Here is a 17,692-nt window from a genome sequence, read left to right as displayed (position 1 = left end):
TAAACCTCATTGGTTATGGGCAAAGCCTCAGTACGGCAGTCGGGTCGTGTGCCACGAACGAATGCGTGAGCGTAGGACGACCAGCAGAGGTTCCATAGCCATGGGGCGTCTGACTCAGGTCGGGCTTTGGCAGGTCAGACAGACGGAGCGAGTGTCGACAAGTTTCGTAAAAGGAGACAAAGAAAAAGGTCAGTCGATTTGGCTATCAGCAAATTACCACCTGCAAATATCGGCTCCACGTGTCCAGGATTGTGTTCAAATACGCAATCACCGCATGAGTGAGAAGCAATAGTCGGGCCAGGAGTGCAGAGAATAGGATCGTGTGGAAGCCAGGTTTTAAATCGAGCTACCCTCCACGAGAATGAGGCGCGGTAGGAAAAGAGGAGATTTCAAAATGTATTCATTATATGATCCCAAATTTATCATCAGTAACTATGCCACCAAGTCCCAAGCGAACCAAAAAACCCCATTAACTTTTCCCGCAAAATATGTGTATCAAATCCGTCTCAAAACTATATCACAAATTCCCAAATTCGTCACAAAATGCAGACATATCACGTTGGGCAGCGTCAGACGCAGGAGGGCGGTCGATTTTTAAATCACACGCGATATTGGACGGCAACTCTGGGTTCAGCTATTCCTGACCCTCGACGTGGTCATTGAACTTCTGCGCCCCGTCGGATTGCAAGCCTTCCACGTCATCAAGATTAATCTTGCTGTAGTTGTCGTTTAAGCGCTGCAGGAATGCCGGATCGAATCCCATTTGCACCAACGGATCAGCGGGCCCTCCACCGGGTGCTGAGGATGGTTGAGTCGGAAAGGCCGAAGAGGGTTGCGTGGGAAAGCTGCCGCCCCAATCCGTCGACAATGAAGGCTCAGCTCCAGCTGAGATCACCCCGGTACTTCCGGCATAACTCCCCGAAAGGCTGCCAGCTCCGCTATGAACAGCAGGCGAAAATCCCGTTCCGGGATAAGCAGGGCTTTTGATGCTGGGGCTAGATACACCAGAGGTATTAAATGAGCCTTGGCATACTGCTCGAGCAAGAATGTTGGTGTCCTGCGGCGTAGCATGCAATCCGCCTTGGAGTGCAAATGGCGGTTGCATGCCCAGGTCGGCGAAGTTGATGTCGTTGATATCCATGCTCGTATCTAGGCCAGTATCCCGCTTGAGCACACCTAGCCATAGCCCGTTGTCGGCACAGGTTTGGTTCCACGGATCGTCACTTCCATAGATGACTCGGCGAGCTTCTGCTTGTAACATCTGGTCGGTTGGACGGACTCCCTGAGCAACTTGCTTGTGGATGTACTCGGCGAGCTCTCGCGACAGCCTCATGTAGCAATTGGCATCGTCCGGGACATTAAGGTTCGGCGTTGAGCCATCCTCCTGAGCCTGGGCGGTGGTCCAGGGATTCAGAGAACGCCATTCATAGTCAATCATGTACGGAGGAATTGCATTCTCCACGCGACTCATGATTGCACGGTCAAATCCCCAGTCTCCTTGCCATTGAGCCATGAGGGCTCCGTTCTTGAAGTGGCCAGCCAAGTGATCTACTCGGTCTTTCCAGGTGTTGAAGGAGGTACCACAAAAGCCACAGCGAGACTTGATGTCGTTGATGGTACTCCGCCACGTCTCCATGGGAGATTGAAACTTGGCATGGTGCATCAGACGGAGATGCTGATTGAGATGATCCTTCCGGTAGAAGGTCCGCTCCTGGATGGTCTTCTCTTGACAACTCATATAGTCGTGGGTTTCCAGATGTTGGCTGTCCGGGTTATCCATCAGGCAGAATACACAGCGAGACGTGCCATTGTCATTTATGATACCTCCGTGGGGCGAACAGGTCCATTTCTCGAGGACGAGGTGCATGGACTTTTCATGCCGCTGCCAGTCATACTTGGCAGGGAAGGAATCGGTGCAGAAGGTGCATTGATATGGACGAACCGCTTTCGCCTTGTGTTGATTAAATGTATTGATCGGCCCCGATGCTTTGCGGCGACGACGACGTTCTTTTCGATCCATTGAAGTGAAGGATCCCCGGGAGGATCGATGGGAGAAGGCAGAAGCAAAGGAGAAGTCCGAGAGCGAAGAGTGACTAGTCTCTAGGCTGCTAGCCGACGCGGAGTGGATCTTATGTTCGGAGCTCGCATGGCTTGAGTCATTCGTACTGGACCACGGGTGTCTCACGTGACCACGGCCCGGAGGGGATTCGAAGGGTGGATTGGCCAGAGCGCGACTAATATCGCTGATCGCGGCCGGTTCGTGCTCGGGGGCGAGTACTCCCAACGTTCCAGGGGTGTCATGAGCGACACATCGACGGGGCGGGTGTTGGGAATGTCAACGGCACCGGGCACGGGCGAATTGGTCCCAGAACGCACTTTGCCGCGTCGTCGGGCGTTGGCAAGCCAGTTGGAAATCTGTGTTCTGGTCAAGCCGGTATTTCCCTTCAAGTCGTCCTTTTCCTGCTCCGTGGGATACGGGTTCTCGTGGTGGTCCCGAAGCCAGCTCTTCAGCACATTAACGGCCCGGCGAGAGAGGCGGGCGTTGCTCTTGCGAGAGCGAGAATCCGGGTCATCAGCACGAGAGCCGTAGGAAACGGATTTGAGTGCTCTCTTCCCCGTCAGGCCGCCCGTCTCCGTGAGAACGTTCTCGGACACCGTATGTAAGGTATCCAAGAACTTCCCAGGGGCTTTGGTGTGCGTGAAGCTGCACTCGCGGTACAGAGAGATACAACACGTGCAACCGTGCTGCATCACACCACGATTCATAATGAAGCAGTCGAAGCCCATACGCCGACAGAAATCACAGGGCTCCTGGGCACGAGTCATCGGATAAACTGCGGTGTCGGGCTGGACAGGCTGGGCCAAGGCAGCCGTGGCGAGCGGGTCACTGGGGTATTCCAGTGGTTGGTCCTCGAGCAGAGCGTCGAAATTGGCCTCGCGCTCGTCGGCATCATCAAACTCTATATCAACCGAGGCGACATCGTCGTCCTGGTGGTTCGAAGAACCATGCGCAGACGAGGCACCTTCAAAATCGAAGTACTCCATGTTGCCGCTGCTTGGAGGCAGCAAACGATATCAAAAGTTAAACGTTTTAGTCGTCAGAAAGAGATGTTGGCAACCAGAAGACACGGTACGGAAAAGAGAAGAATGGAAAGAGTCGGTCAGAGGCGCAACCGTGGTCTGGGGTACCAAGCGCATGAATAATCAGTCATCTTTCCTAGTGGGTCCCAACTGCGGCCTTGACCGGCGCTAAGATTTAATAGAGACCCTGCGAGAACAAGAATAATCAGTATCAGCACAGCCAGCATCGGCTCCAGGCAGCCCAAATGACGTGATCGATGATGGCTGCCGAAGGTCGGGGTTGACCGAGTACTGAGTGCATCTCGGAGACAGAGTCCAGGTCCGCGGCCGATCAGATGCACGCCCTGTGGTTGACAACGCCATGCCTGTTTAGGTAAGGCGCGGGCGGGGTGTCTCTCGCAGGATTGATGATTCATCTCTATTGGCATCGCGATATCGGACAAACACAGACATATTCGAAGAACACGAACACGAGCCTGATCAATTCGGCACCTTCAGCCGAACCCCGCTGGGTGGAAAGTAACCACAAACCTAGTCTTTTTCAATGCCGATGGAAGAAAACTATCCCTGGTATACTTCTTCCTCATGACTCTATCGTGATTCGTGTCCAAACTTGGGTTACAAAGTCGTCATCTGATCTGACATGGCCTCCTGTTTTCTAGAACATCGCTAAATCCCGTGAAATCTGGCTGACTGCTCGGAGAATTTTATGAGGCGTAGAGGGATTTTGCCCCAGGTGTTCAGGCCACCGATTAATTGAGTCATCGGTCGGGCACTTTTTGTTTTACGATAGGCGGAATTTCGGACCGAAAAGAAGCCAGGAGCCTCAATAACTAGCGATAGTTTTAAGTTACTATTGTTATATGGAGTGGGAGGTCGCATACTCAATCCGCACTACCGTACTTCGTGCAGTGGGGGAGCATCGCGGATCTATATTTTTTGTGATCTGCATATGCATAGTTTAGTAACGGACAGGCATCAATCGTTCATTGATTCGTCACAGCCCACTACTCATGGCCTCCCCCCACCACAACCCTCACAATTCCCCTACGATACGTCTACCTCGTGGGATGGAGCGTGATTTTCTCTTCATTTGATCCGTCTGTCTTGGGCAGACAGCCCTCATGCGCACCTTCATCACTACGTGAGAATTGCTCTAGAATTAACCTCAAAAAGTTAAATGAATAACTCTTATTCATGCTCGGACCTGTCTAGAAGCGAGGAAAGAAGATGGCCAATCGCACGGTGTGTACCCCGATGCGAGTCTCAAAGCCAATGAAGACTTCAAGACCTGGCAGCCGGCCAATCCCTATCTGCTATCAAGCAAGCTCTTAAATGGCAAGTCGCTCTACCTTCTCCCTAAGCCGCCTAATCTGCGGAGCCAGGTCACTAGCCTCGTTGGAAGAGATACTGGCCGCGATAATAGGTCGGCTCACACCGCAGGCGCGACCCATTGCGATTTTCCCAGGCACGAACACGTAGGGGACATTCTTGTCCTCGGCGAGGAGCGGGAGATGCATCAGAATCGCGAGCGGTGTCGCGTCGCTGGCGAGAATGACAATCTCGGACGTGCCGCGGTTTAGAGACTTCGTGGCTGCGCAACGATTAGCTACCAGGATGATGCGGCATAATACCAACAATAAGAACATACCTTCGTTTGCGCCCTTTTTCACCTGGCGGTAGTGGGTCGCCTGCTGCAATAGGTCGAAGATCTCCTGTGCTAGGGTGGCATCAGCCAGCGGCCAGGCTATAGATATGGTCAGGGAACGGGAAATCAAATAGCGTAAGGTGAGGCGATCTTACCAGCGGAATCAGCAGAGTCAGCCATTTCTCTTTTTTGGTTCCAAAGGCTCGCCGTTAGGTTCACTGCCTAGGACAAAGTAGTCAATCGCTTTGAAGGATGGATTGGGAGAAAGAAAGGTCGGTCCAGGCAAAGAAAAGTTGACCGGGAGAAGGTAAATCCGATGACAATCTTCCAAGTCACGTGCAACAGAGCAGAAGAGACAACCGGCAAAACAGAATTCGTTCGACACGGTCCAGAGTTTATATGATCTTATAGAAGTGTAGAATCAAGCATGAAGCAATTGCTCTCGGTTCCCAAACCCTCATTGTCTACGTAAAGACACCATCCCTCCATAGTAGCGAGACCAGGATACTGCCTACATCTTCCCACGATATCTACTTCGGTAGGCCATCACTCTGAGTGAAAGAAAAGCCAATCTCGTAGCTCAAAGTACTCTGCGAGCACCAATTCCAGATAGAAGACGAACAATGTATTTTTTTTCATTTGTCATTGACCGCAAAGCGCCTAGTTTCAGCATGCTAGGTTCGATCCCCTGTTTTTTTGAGGGAACCTTTAATACACTCGGGCTATCACCGTCATTGCAAAATAAACCTCAAACCCAAACCACACATTCCCTTAAGCCGACTTGCTCTTAACGGTCTCACGGCCCTTGGCGATCCGGGCGAGGATGTCCTCGCGGTCCTTGTCCATGTGGAGCTTGGTGATGACAACGTTGGAGGGGGCGATGGGGATGGGGATGCTCTGGCCGTTGCTCTTGTCGCGGGAAACCTTCTCGACGTGGATGACGAACTTGAGACGGTAGGACGAAGTGACCTTGCCTTCACGGCCCTTCTGGGATCCACGGGTGATCGTAACGTAGTCGCCGACACGGATGGGGATGGAGCGGACCTGTTTGCAGCAGAGTGAGTTAGAAAATTGTGTTTGTGTGGGTGCTTGGATCGATTCGGTTGGTGAAACGTACGTTCTTCTCCTGGCGCAGCTCCGTGGAGAGGGGGGCCGACATCAAAACACGACGCTGGCTGGAGGGCGCAGAGAAGTGTGCCTGTGAGAATGGTGAGTTCCCATTATCGTCTTCGGTCGATCGGTTGGTTTGCGACATACCTTGCGGGACTTGCTCCGCGAAGAGGAGATACCTGTAAAACACACATTCGTCAGTATTGAGGATTCGGCGCAAGGTGGTGAAATGGCGCAAGGCGCAGAGAGAGGTAGCACGCACCGTGGTTGCGAACAGTCATCTTTACGGTGCCTCCGGGTGTCGTGGATGGGGTTGTCGTAGGAGGTCGGGCGGATGAGGAAAATCGTGTCTTGAATATTGTGCGGGTCGGGTTGTGCGTCACATGATGTGCTGCTCACGTAAGTCGGTTAGGGCCTGGGAATAGGCTTGTGATTGGCTGGAATGCGAGCCCCCACCCAGACCAGAAGTGTAGCCAGTCAGACGGGATCTGCCATTTGATGGGGAGCTAATTGGCCAATCTCGTGCCCACAGCAGATCTATGCCATCGAGCTTTACTGTTGCCAATATCGTCCACGTCTGCATATCCACCACAAAACGATCAGGAGTCGCATCAGACTATAAGCAAGAAACATTACCAGCGGCATCATCGGAGTCAATATTCTAATTTGAGGCAAGTGGCAATACAATACAAGGAGTGAAGTTTAGAGGAATGGGTTCCATAGACAACTATCAATCGAAGGAAAAATGAACGCTTTGATGCTGTTGAATACTGGATCCACGATGGGTGGGAAAGACAGCGAAATCGAAGGGACGATGGGCAGGGGTATTCATGCGGAGGTGGCTTACATGCACCATAGTCATGTGTTGAACAGGGATGCATCAGTCGGCCCCCATCCCGTCAGCCGCAATCAGCCAAGAACATTCACATCATCCCGCAGCGTATTGTGTACACCGGAATGCTGCTGTTGTCGCTGGCCCTCGTGGCCCTCATCTCCCTTATCGTCTACCGAATCTACTTCCACCCTCTCGCTCATATCCCCGGTCCGCCATGGGCCAAGGTCACCTATCTCTATGAATGGTACTACGATCTGTATCGAAGTGGCCAGTTCACCTTCCAGCTTCGGGCCCTACATCGCAAATATGGTACGGTACCAACCCTACCCATATTCGGTCTTCCCGAACCGATCTCACGTCCTTTTTTCCCTTCAGGCCCCGTCATTCGCATCAACCCCGATGAAGTGCACATCGAAGACCCCGATTTCTTTGACCAGGTCTTCAACCAGACCAATGGCCGCGCGGAAAAGCCCCAGCGGGTCGCGGAAGCTTTTGGGCCCTACCCGGCGGTATATTCCCCCTCTCAACCGAAAGTCTACGGGAAAGGAAATATGATTAACAGAACTAGACTCTTGGCACTCCATCGCATGACCTACACCGTCTGCGACGAAGCGCGCTAAATCCTTTTTCTCCAAGAAATCCGTCACTGACCTCGTTCCAGTCATGTGGCGTCCCATTGAGACTCTGCGAGAGCGTCTGCGCCATGCGGCTCAGACGGGTGACGTGCTGAATATGAAGTACCTCTACGCCGCGGTGACCTTGGATATCATCAACACCTACTGCTTTGCCCATGAGCCCCACAACGTGCGCCAGCCCGACTTCGGTCGCAAGGGCTTTGACGATGTGGATAGTTTTCTGGAGGTCAGCTTGCTGAATATCCATATTCCGTGGGCGATGCGCTTCACATATTCATTGCCGGTCAGGCTTTTCTGCTCCCAGGACCAGAGCGACCTATACTCACTCGGTGTTGGTATTTAGGACCGTGTCAACAAGATCCTAGCCCCGGCAATGGCGGACATTTTGGATTTTCGTCGGGTAAGACCGTCGTCGCATTTGAGATGGAAGGAGAGAGCGACTGACCGACATCTCCATAGGATCTGTCTCGGCAGGTGGAGGCCATCCGGCATGGTGAAGATACGGCCCACGAGAAAGCCGGCCATCGAACCGTCTTCCATGAGCTGCTGAACAGCAAGCTCCCTCCGGACGAGCTGCGGCGGGATAGGCTGCGCGATGAAGCCTTCAGCTTGGTGACGGCGGGTTCCGGGACAACGTAAGCCTTTCCATCGTGACCCCTGTTGTTCTTAAGAAACTAACCGGGTCCCAGAGCATATGTACTGCGTGGGACCGCATATCACATTGCCGCCAACCCAACCGTGCGACAACGGCTGCATGACGAGCTCGTGGCCGCCATCCCAGACCCTCAGCACTTTCCCTCCCTAACCACACTCGAACAACTCCCCTACTTGACAGCCGTGGTCCAGGAGGGTCTGCGCCTATGCGACCCGGTCACCCATCGAATTAGTCGCCAATTCCCCGACCGGCCGCTTCAATGCCACGGGATCTTCATTCCCGCAAACACCATCGTTGGCATGACGGCCATGCTCACCCATCTCAACGACACTATCTTCCCGGAGCCTCGCGTCTTCCGGCCCGAGCGTTGGCTAGGACCCGACGGCAAGCAGCTGGAACGATACCTGGTTCCGTTCAATCGGGGCACTCGCTCTTGCCTGGGGATGAATCTGGCCCGGGCCGAGCTGGTTCTGATTCTGGCGGCCGTTTTCCGGCAGTTCGATTTTGATGTCTCCGCCGTGCGGCGCGATCGTGATATTGACGTGAGCCGCGACTATATTCTGGGAGCACAGGCGCGCGACACGCCAGGTATTCTTGTGACGGTGAAGGAGTGTTAAGTTAGTACAAGGCTGTAGTGGTTATGTGTATCCCAAGTGGTGTGGTTGTAAAATTCATAACCCGCCTCACCAGCAGCGGGAGTTTGAGATATTCGAATCATTTGGGGACTTATATTTTGTGGACTCGGCTTAAGTTGTGCTCAATCTAATTTGCAGGGGACAATTGATCTTTATCAAGCTAAGCTCGATATACACCACACCACCTCTCCCCTTTTGACTCTCCTCCCCTTCAGCATTTTACAGACCATGCGAATGGAAGAAATCAATAAAGTCAAAGAAAGAGCGCTTATAGTAGCGCTGAAGAGTGTTGCGGTCAACGACCTGCATCCCGAAGTGCTGGTCATACGAGCCAAACTCCCAGTTGTCAAGCATACTCCAGCCAATAGCACCAATGATATTGATACCATCCTCATGAATGCAATTCAGGATCTCAGTCAGGAAGGCGTCGTAGTACAGCGAGCGCGGCAGATCGTTCAGCTGCGAGGCCAGCGGCGCGGTGGACTCGGCGTATACGGGGAAGCCGAACTCAGACACCACGATCGCCTTCGGCCGGTAGGTCTCCCAGATGTAGTTCATGAATGCGCGGAAGTACTTCGGGGTCAGGTAGGGGTAGTCGTTGGAGTAGAAGCCGATTTCCCAGTTATTCTCGCTGATCGAGGTAGTGTTCACGCAGTTCGGCCAGAGGCTGTGGTTCGGGTCCTTGGCGCAGGCGTCGATGCCGCCGTCGGGTGGGAAGACAAAGGTCGCGGTGTATGGGTCAACTGCGTAGAAGTCGGACTTTCCCTTGTACCGGGCTAGAGTCTCGGAGGACAGTGGGCGAGACTCGTTGGTGCATGTCGACGTCACGCTCTCTGGCACGTCCTTGCCGAGGTAGATCGGGTTGGACATGATGCCGAGCAGGTAGTCCTGGTACCGGTTGGTTGCGGCGATATCCTTCGGGTTGTTGATGTCTAGAGGCACCCCGAAATTGTCGGCGTTCTTGTAAGACATCATTCCCTTGCCGCCCATCGACTTGTACAAGTCGTACACCTGGGTGTGTGCTTCGAGGAAGTTGTACATGCCCTCCAGGTTGCCCGACTCGTAGTAGGGCTCGTTGATGGTGATCCAGATGGGCACACGGTCTGCGAAGTGGGAGAATAGGATGCGCGAGTAGTAGACATAGGAATCGACAAACGTGCTGTTGGCGACACCGGAATTGGTCGAGAAGTAGGCTCTCGACACATTTCCACCGTCCATGATGAACTCGTAGGGCTCGTCGGCATGCACAATGGTCACAATAGGCTTGACGCCGTACTCGAGACAGGTGTTGATCAGATCATTGTAATGGTCAATGCCCTCCTTGTTGACGGGCGTGCCGGCCGCAGCAAATGGAAGAATACGAGTCCAAGAGATGGAAAATGAGTAGTATGGGATACCCATGGCGGCCAGCCGCGCGATGTCCTCCTTGTATAAGTAGTAGTTCCAGTCGGTGATGTAGTCCGAGGCCTGCGGAAGGAAGTTGAAGTAGTCCAGCACACTTGGCGTACGGCCCTCGTCCTGGATGGCGCCCTCAATCTGGTTGGCTGACGAAGCGGCACCGACAATAAAATCCTTGGGGAAAGTGTAGTCCTTCGCCTTGGCCCCGTCGCTGTACGAGAAGCCAGCCGGCGGCGGCATGATCAACGAGGACGATGGCACCGGAGTGGGCTGCACGGTGGTCGTGATGCTTGCGGTGGAGATGGACACGTTGGGCATGAAGGTGGCCCAGCGACGGTTCCACTCTGCCTGGCCGTAAGGATTGTTCCAGTCAGAGGCACTTGCGTCTTTCTTGTTCCAGGTGGTGGTCTTCACGCCCGAGGGCATGATGGCTGACATGGACGCGGCTGGCATGTAGGTCGTCACCGGCTTGGTGCGCGGCAAAGGCGTCGCATAGCGCGTCGATGTCATCGACGTGAACGTGTAGGAACCCTCCCGGCCACGAGCCTCCCAGAAATGATTCGGCGCAGCGGGCTCTGCACCCTGCGGAGCAGCGATGGCCAGCGGCGCCCACGCAGCCGCAATAGCTGCAGCGGTGCCAATCTCGAATCGCATGGTGGCGGATCAAAAGAGAGCGATAGACGGGATCGGGAAATGCTCTACCAGCTAGGATCGGCAGGAATGTTGGGGTTGCCATAGCGTATTTATGTGTCTGTCTGTTTAGACAGAGATCATTGAACTGACCTTCCTTGTCTGTCATTTCTCCGCAAATCTCCGTCTTTAGCATTTGCGGGGTTTGTCTGGGGGGGCATGGCTTGAAAAAGCTTGGGGTTGCCAGGTACCGAGGAACACAGACATTTGGTTCTCCGGTTGGCTGGTGCACCCGACGCCGGAACAAGCAATTGGTTACTGTGGATTGCGTGAGGAACTAAAGTAGATTAACTCGGTATCCTCATGTTTTTGCACTGCCGATCCCGGCGAATCCTCTTCGGCGAATTATCGAGAGGGCTTCGTGCTATTTCCCCGTGTGAGCTAACTGTTCATAACCAATCAACCCTCTCAATCATTTCAGGGCAAGTCCCCACATTGTTCCGGAAGCATTCGAAGTGGCTTAGAACTAGAGACAAAAGAGAGGAGGACAAGATCAGGAACATACCTAGGACAGAAGACGAGAATCATGGGCGATAGGAAGGTGTCAGTAGGGAGTGATAAGAGCCAAAGACCACTGGATTCTGTAGAACACGAAAAATCAAAACGAAGGAAGAGAACGAGATCAGAGAAGCGCAACTATTGGTCATATAGGCCTTACATGAAAGTCCCATACGGACGAGGTAACCGACACCAGGCATAAAATAGCATGGGAAGTCAAATCAACAAAGAAATCAAAGTAACCAATTGATCAATCCCAACAACGGTATTCACACTTCCTATTATGCGCAAATCTTCGGGAAGCCACAGAGAATTCATCGCGGAGCTGGTGAACCCCTACAACAACTTCGATGCGGTGCTACGCCAGATCTATGCCCAAAACCCACAACATCCTGCGATAGCAGACAACCCCTACATCTAGTGTCACCGTTTAACAATTTCAGGGTAATTCATTTTGTTCAAGGCTACTGTATGAATTCAACATATTCTTAGGGATTATAAAACACGGAGTTGGGGGTCAGTACTATGCTCGATGTTAGGGTTTGAATGGTTGTGGTCGGTGATAAGGCGATAAGCATCCCTTTCTGTCTCTCTTCCTCTCTCTTGCAACATGTCGACCTCCAAACTGCCCTGCATTCCTTCACTTCGACGGCAGCAACTTCATCTGGAATTGTATGTGTCCTTTGAGCCCTGCTGCCCTTCAAATATTCATACCATGCAGTGCCAGCCTGAAGCATGCACCACCCGCGGGCGTCTACGTGAGCCTGGCAACCGGCGACCCCACGCTCTGGAATGGTGTCATCTTCGTCCGTTCCGGTGAGTCTGGAAATTAACAATCAGTACCATTGCGACTGACTGGACCCTTAGGCCCCTATGCCTCTGCCATCCTTCGCTTCCAAATCCGTTTCCCAGATTCCTACCCCGACCTCCCACCACTGGTCACCTTTGCGACAGATGTCTTTCACCCATTGATCGTACCCCTGACCACCTACACGTTCAGCACCAACTCGACAAGCGACAACCCGGTCAGTGCAACAGATGAGGAACGACTACCGCCGGGAGGATTCAGTCTTCGCCATGGTTTTCCACACTGGTTCGGGAGAGCGCGTCGGAGCGGCTTTACGTCCCAGGCGTCATCGCGGAATGTAAGCGGAAATAACGCCGGCAATCCAACATCAGCCACGAAGGACTCGAACCCCGAAGAAGAGAAAGAAGATAAAAACGAGCAGCGCGTTGCGGCAGTGCCATCAATTGATCAATTCGCGCAACCAAAGAAGATCGTGCCCGTCTTCGAGATTCTCGAGTATATGCGCTCGACATTCGACGACGAAGATGTTCTAGACTCTTTGCCGGTCGATGCTGCTGGAAACCCTGGCGCATGGCACGCGTGGAAGGCGCATCGTGGGGGCGGCACTGGGCCGGAGGATTTGAAACGAGGAGACCCGCAGGCTCGACAGCCGGGAGATTGGCATTGGGATGGGATCTGGGCTCGACGGGTACAGCGTGAGATTGAGACGAGCTACTCGGACCCTATGTTGTTTGGGAATGCCGGTCGTGGGAGTGACGAAGTGGTGAGTTTCTTTTTATTCCGACTCAAGTTTGCACCGCATGCTAATTGAAGCGCAGATACGGTTCTCGCGGTTGGACGAGGAGACGCTGGAGTCCGTCAAGGAGAAGATGGCGGCGATGGTAGAAGGCAGTGCTTAATTATCGATATACCCAATATGAATCGCTCTTTCCTCTCTCTCCTCCTTCTCTCTTCTACTTCACATCCATCTGCATCCGCACAAGATGCCCAGCACGTTATCTTTGGATTTTAAGAGTTCTGCATTATTGATTGCATTGGTTCTTGTTCCTATCGTCATCCTCTTCTGCACTGTCGCCCTCGCTCTCGCCTGCTCCGAGTTCTGGAGTTGCCATCCACACGGTCCAGCGTGGTTCTCTCGTCTCTGTCGCCGAAATAAAAAGGGGACGAAGGAACGCCAGACCTGGTTCGATCCTGACGACTGCTCCACGCCCCGAGCAACCGAGTCTTCCGACAATCCGGTCGAATACGAACGCCCGGTCATCGGGCTGGAGCAAGTCTAATCGAACAGAAACCATGGAGACCACGATGCCGGAGCCTCTTACCGTCATCAAGCACCGTTTATCACATGACAGCAGGTTTAGCTCGTTATCGACTTTGTACTCATATCCCTCTATTCCTCTTCGGTCTTCATCACTCGCTGCTAGCGGGAGTTTTATTTCGAACAGGCTTGCGACTTCATTGAGAACGAGGACGCCTTCTTACACCGATTCCTATCAGCTTGAGGTGATGAAGGTTCGGCAGCCTGGTTTGAGTGCCCCGAAGCAGGGTATTGGCGAGACAGATGACCCATTTATCGATCGAGTGGGTGTCTTTTCTCCTTAAAATTTGTCTTCTTGCTGAAACAAAGCAGGGCCCAAATCTCATTATGTCCCCGAGCAAGGACCGAAGAGCCCGGCGTCTCTGTGTTCGCTACAGTACCGGGTCTTATGACTCTTTGAGGCCCCGTCACTCGTCCAGATCAACCTCTAGTGATTCACAACCTCCTACTTTGCGCGAGGTTCGCCGGCCAGATTTGCCCACGCTTTTCTCTAGCAATTTTGGCCGACCTGATCCAATCTACATGCGTCCGCTGGATCTTCCCATAACCTTCGTCAATATGACTTTGAATGCAAGCGCCTCCAAACTCGGTATGGGTCCCGTGTCAACCTGGACGACCATCAATGTGAGTGCCGATGTCAGTCCCATCAACCTCCCCGAAATTACGGCTCTCGCTCCTCTTGACTTGGTCATTCTTCTTGACCATGTGTAAGTGTCGCCATTTGGTGTCTCATAGTAAATGCTCATTCTATCATAGACCACAAACGTCGCTCCACCTAGTAACGCAGATGATCCTCGGGTCTTCGGTCCTGGCCTCGAATCTGGTCTTCAACCACGACAGATTCGCCTTGGCTCGTGTTGACGGTGATGCAACGTATGGTTTTGAGCTGCTTCTGCCGTTAGGGTTCCATCCTTTCGAAGTGTCTCAATCTGTCTTGGAAGCCTTCTCACGCGAGCGCGTGAATGTCAGCCGCAAGAAGGCGGCCGACTTGGGCCATGCCATCCGCCAGCTCTCTCTAATTTTTCGTGTCTCCCCCAGATCTGCTTTCTGTCATATGGTGTTCGTTTCTGCGACGCCTCCGGAGCGCCTGTCGATGCCTCTGATTGACGAGGGAATTGGGTTCCATACTGTCGCGCCCCAGCAGTGCCTGCCCTTAGAAAACCCAACACATCCACCTGGCTGGCACATTTCCTATAGCCCCAGCACAGACAACCCGGAAACTCAGGAAATACATTTCATGCGCAAGGTTTCCAAAATCGTTCACCAACTTCGCACTGGAATCAACCCGGGAGGCATTTCTGATCTGAGACTTTCTCTCAGTCCCGGATTTGCCTGCCAGATTCTGTCAATCATTGACGGTTGCCATCTGCCATTCTTACGGCCGGGGGAGACATGGACTGTTCCTGTTCAGGTGGGCATGGCAGCCAGCAACTCGTGGCATACATCTCCGATATATCGGGACGCCAGATATCGAGGTCATCATTCAATCATTACCGATGCGTTGATAGTCGAGATCAACGCTTTGTTGAAGGAGAGCTCCGCTGCAGAGATTAGCCAGCATATCTTGACTGCTTGCCTTTATTACAGACATGTGTTGCTACCAGCGTCCAACACCGTTCACTTGGAAAGTCACTGCTCAGTCTTTCGAAACGAGTCCGCCGCACCGATTGCATCATGGGATCGTGAGGAATTTGCAATGCCGTCAGAGCAGGATGATATAGCCAGTATCAGTTTGGGCACGGAAGAGAGTATTTGAACCGTCGACGTCCGTTTGGTTTGTGTTGGTTGGATATTCTTATAATTCTATTGGCTGCTGTTATTACTCATTGGTGTATAATTACCATCAGCGTCTTGCAGGTTTGGATAACTGTTTTCATTCATACTCAAGAGTTCAAGTTACCGGCAGCAGGTTAGAGTCATTGAACACACATCTGCGGAGATCCACAACCGTAAACTCATACTATGAACATTCGGCCCCTTACCAAGTCTCCTTAATTAGATCTGCACACTTCTCTCCAATCCCATACGCCGGCATCTGCGTATGCCCTCCATGCAGGGCAGGCATAACACTACAATCCGCCACCCTCAGCCCGGCAACACCTCTAACCCTCAACCTCTCATCCAGAACAGCCATTCTATTATCGTCCTTCCCCATAGCACATGTCCCAGCCGCATGGTAGCCTATGGAATTCCAGTCAGTACATATCTCCCAAAATCTCAACCGCCAAACCCACGAACTTACAAGTAGTAGCATGCTCCTTAACATAAGGAACCCATTCCTCCCTCGTCTTATAGGTATGGTGCCTCAAATCCGCCGGCCAAGACCCCTTAACAATACCCTTCGTGCCCTTCCCATTCATCACAATCTCATTTCCAAACCTGCACGCCTCACTGATAACCAATAAATCGAGCGGATCGTCCAGGTAATTACAATCTACAATGGGGTTCTCCATCGCATCTTTCGAATTTAGAGTAACACTCCCCCTAGACTTCGGCGCGAACAGCTCCGCGATCATGGAGAAGGCATGCTTGTTATTAATGGGAAAGTCGTTGTATTGTTTCGGGCCGCCGTAGCATTCTGTGGTAAAGAATTCGATATTGGGTTGGCTGGGTGTTAGGCCCATGGGGTCTCGTCCTGGTGCGCGCGGAGATGTGGTCCAGAGGTTTGAATCGGAGAGGCGGGAGTCTAGTCGTGCGAATGCGAAGGAGCCGAAGGGGAATGTGGATAGAAAGCCTTTTTTCTGTTCTTTCCATTCTGCGTATGTTTTTGCGAAGTTGTTGTCGTGGTAGACGTGGTGGTCGTTTGTTAGACCCTGCTTCTCTGTTTCGTAGAACATGAAGACGATCTAATAGTTGGGTCTGTTAGTGTTTGTAGGGGGTATTTTAGCAGGTTACTCACCAGATGGTCCATCAGGTTCTTTCCTACACCTGGTAGATCCACTGTGCATGGGATGGTGTGCTTCTCCAGCTCTTCTCTGGGACCGATACCAGACCGGAGCAGAATAGCAGGGCTGCAATATGCTCCACCAGAAACAACAATTTCTTTACGAGCATAGTATGTCTTGGAACCGCCGTCAGAGCTCTTGATCACCACACCAGTAGCGTGGGTCTCATCCGCCTCATGCGTAAAAATGACCTTGTCCACAATCGAGTCAGTCGCGATGGTGATATTCCCGCTATGGTTCTTGTTCGTCACGAAATCGGCGCCGGTCGTGCGGATCCCCTGGTACACCGTACGAGGAACATGGCCACAGCCATGCGAAACGGCTCCCGTGCTGAACATATCATGGTTCAAAGGCAGGCCCTGTGAGACGAACGAATCCATCAACAGCTGCGATATGGGAGCTAGGTCATGTGGCTCGGTGTGGAGAGGACCGGTGTAGCCATGGCTGTCTTCATCCGCTTTGAACCAGTCCTTGGGATGAAACGTCTCGGCCTGATCGAGGAATGTTAGTAATGAAACTGCGCAATGGTCTAGGTATAAAAGCGTGTACACCCCTTTTTCATATAGTTAAAGAACTCGTCACCACTCCATCCATCCAGACCCCAATCCTCATAATCCTGTCGACAGCCGCGGATACAGAGTGTGCCATTACACCCGCTGCATCCGCCTAGGAATCGGCCTCTGCTGAGCTTTACCTGGCGATTATCGACACCCGCCATGGGTGGCGTGATTACATTCCAGTCTGTTTCGGAGTCGAAGTTGTTCGACCATCTGCGCTAACAGTGAGTCTTGTCCGTGAACTGTTGGTGAGCTACCTACCCGCCTGTCATATGAACATTCTCAAGATCTTTATTATGGGGCCCAGCTTCCAGAAGCAAGATCTTGACACCTGGGTTCTCGGCCAATCGTCCAGCAACAACGCAGCCTGATGTGCCGCCTCTATCGTGAATTAGCAGGCCTGTTGTCTAAGAGTTGGTTATTACTTGCCCGCAGACAATATAGTCAAATGTGCTCTCAGTGTCTTCTACAGATCCCATGATGTATGTGCAAATAGTCAATTCAAATAAGTGAAGATCATAATTGTCCCACTAAACCCCCAAGCTCAATCATTTTATCAAGTAGAAGAGGCAGGACGGAATGGAATTCCGCTTTGCCCAGAAAGAGGGGCTGGTCGGGATAGGGTATAGTTCCATCACTGTGCAGGTGAAACATAGCCTATGAAAACTATGAGCATACAATTAGCCTGTCATTGCAGGGCGGGAGATTAGCATGAAATTCCGAGGATTAGAAGTCTATGTGAATAGAATTATCAGACTGTCGCTGATCTTGGGGGTTGAAGAGTGTTCCTAAGGTGGATCTTCCCCGCATATTGATATGCGGCTTCTAGGTCCGCTCTGGCGTTGATCGATCCACTGATCGCGAATTGGGAGCTTCTGC

General features: G+C 52.4%; 9 protein-coding genes across 9 annotated transcripts; 4 read left to right on the top strand and 5 right to left on the bottom strand.

Moving 5' to 3' along the window:
* Positions 1–634: 634 nt before the first annotated feature.
* Positions 635–3,045, bottom strand: N7510_001408 (putative homeobox and C2H2 transcription factor; the record flags this gene model as incomplete). The annotated part of the gene is made up of 2 exons (XM_056973335.1): positions 635–2,165; positions 2,186–3,045. 2 exons carry the CDS (start codon positions 3,043–3,045, stop codon positions 635–637), a joined length of 2,391 nt encoding a protein of 796 aa, XP_056838452.1.
* Positions 3,046–4,412: 1,367 nt separating this feature from the next.
* On the bottom strand, positions 4,413–4,909 carry N7510_001407 (uncharacterized protein; the record flags this gene model as incomplete). Its single annotated transcript, XM_056973334.1, has 3 exons — positions 4,413–4,675; positions 4,733–4,828; positions 4,885–4,909. 3 exons carry the CDS (start codon positions 4,907–4,909, stop codon positions 4,413–4,415), a joined length of 384 nt encoding a protein of 127 aa, XP_056838451.1.
* A 591-nt stretch (positions 4,910–5,500) lies between these two features.
* Positions 5,501–5,984, bottom strand: N7510_001406 (60S ribosomal protein uL24; the record flags this gene model as incomplete). Its single annotated transcript, XM_056973333.1, has 2 exons — positions 5,501–5,773; positions 5,847–5,984. The coding sequence occupies 2 exons, from the start codon at positions 5,982–5,984 to the stop codon at positions 5,501–5,503; spliced, it is 411 nt and encodes a 136-aa protein (XP_056838450.1).
* An 812-nt stretch (positions 5,985–6,796) lies between these two features.
* N7510_001405 (cytochrome P450) lies at positions 6,797–8,581 on the top strand (the record flags this gene model as incomplete). The annotated part of the gene is made up of 5 exons (XM_056973332.1): positions 6,797–7,183; positions 7,287–7,592; positions 7,653–7,709; positions 7,769–7,944; positions 7,999–8,581. 5 exons carry the CDS (start codon positions 6,797–6,799, stop codon positions 8,579–8,581), a joined length of 1,509 nt encoding a protein of 502 aa, XP_056838449.1.
* Positions 8,582–8,818: 237 nt separating this feature from the next.
* N7510_001404 (uncharacterized protein) lies at positions 8,819–10,651 on the bottom strand (the record flags this gene model as incomplete). Its single annotated transcript, XM_056973331.1, has 1 exon — positions 8,819–10,651. One exon carries the CDS (start codon positions 10,649–10,651, stop codon positions 8,819–8,821), a length of 1,833 nt encoding a protein of 610 aa, XP_056838448.1.
* A 1,144-nt stretch (positions 10,652–11,795) lies between these two features.
* N7510_001403 (putative ubiquitin-conjugating enzyme) lies at positions 11,796–12,892 on the top strand (the record flags this gene model as incomplete). The annotated part of the gene is made up of 4 exons (XM_056973330.1): positions 11,796–11,857; positions 11,907–12,001; positions 12,053–12,756; positions 12,812–12,892. 4 exons carry the CDS (start codon positions 11,796–11,798, stop codon positions 12,890–12,892), a joined length of 942 nt encoding a protein of 313 aa, XP_056838447.1.
* Positions 12,893–12,976: 84 nt separating this feature from the next.
* On the top strand, positions 12,977–13,273 carry N7510_001402 (uncharacterized protein; the record flags this gene model as incomplete). The annotated part of the gene is made up of 1 exon (XM_056973329.1): positions 12,977–13,273. One exon carries the CDS (start codon positions 12,977–12,979, stop codon positions 13,271–13,273), a length of 297 nt encoding a protein of 98 aa, XP_056838446.1.
* A 13-nt stretch (positions 13,274–13,286) lies between these two features.
* N7510_001401 (uncharacterized protein) lies at positions 13,287–15,067 on the top strand (the record flags this gene model as incomplete). The annotated part of the gene is made up of 3 exons (XM_056973328.1): positions 13,287–13,574; positions 13,624–14,018; positions 14,068–15,067. 3 exons carry the CDS (start codon positions 13,287–13,289, stop codon positions 15,065–15,067), a joined length of 1,683 nt encoding a protein of 560 aa, XP_056838445.1.
* Positions 15,068–15,289: 222 nt separating this feature from the next.
* Positions 15,290–17,292, bottom strand: N7510_001400 (GMC family oxidoreductase; the record flags this gene model as incomplete). Its single annotated transcript, XM_056973327.1, is given in 6 exon segments — positions 15,290–15,492; positions 15,554–16,157; positions 16,211–16,773; positions 16,806–17,031; positions 17,092–17,220; positions 17,239–17,292. 6 exon segments carry the CDS (start codon positions 17,290–17,292, stop codon positions 15,290–15,292), a joined length of 1,779 nt encoding a protein of 592 aa, XP_056838444.1.
* Between the last annotated feature and the right edge of the window lie 400 nt (positions 17,293–17,692).

This window comes from Penicillium lagena (assembly GCF_028827675.1).
Source record: "Penicillium lagena strain IBT 129212 chromosome Unknown utg000001l_segment0_segment0, whole genome shotgun sequence".
In the NCBI taxonomy this organism is placed as follows: Eukaryota; Fungi; Ascomycota; class Eurotiomycetes; order Eurotiales; family Aspergillaceae; genus Penicillium; species Penicillium lagena.
The sequence above is the reverse complement of the archived record's forward strand: the minus strand, read 5'-3'. Positions and strand labels throughout refer to the sequence as shown.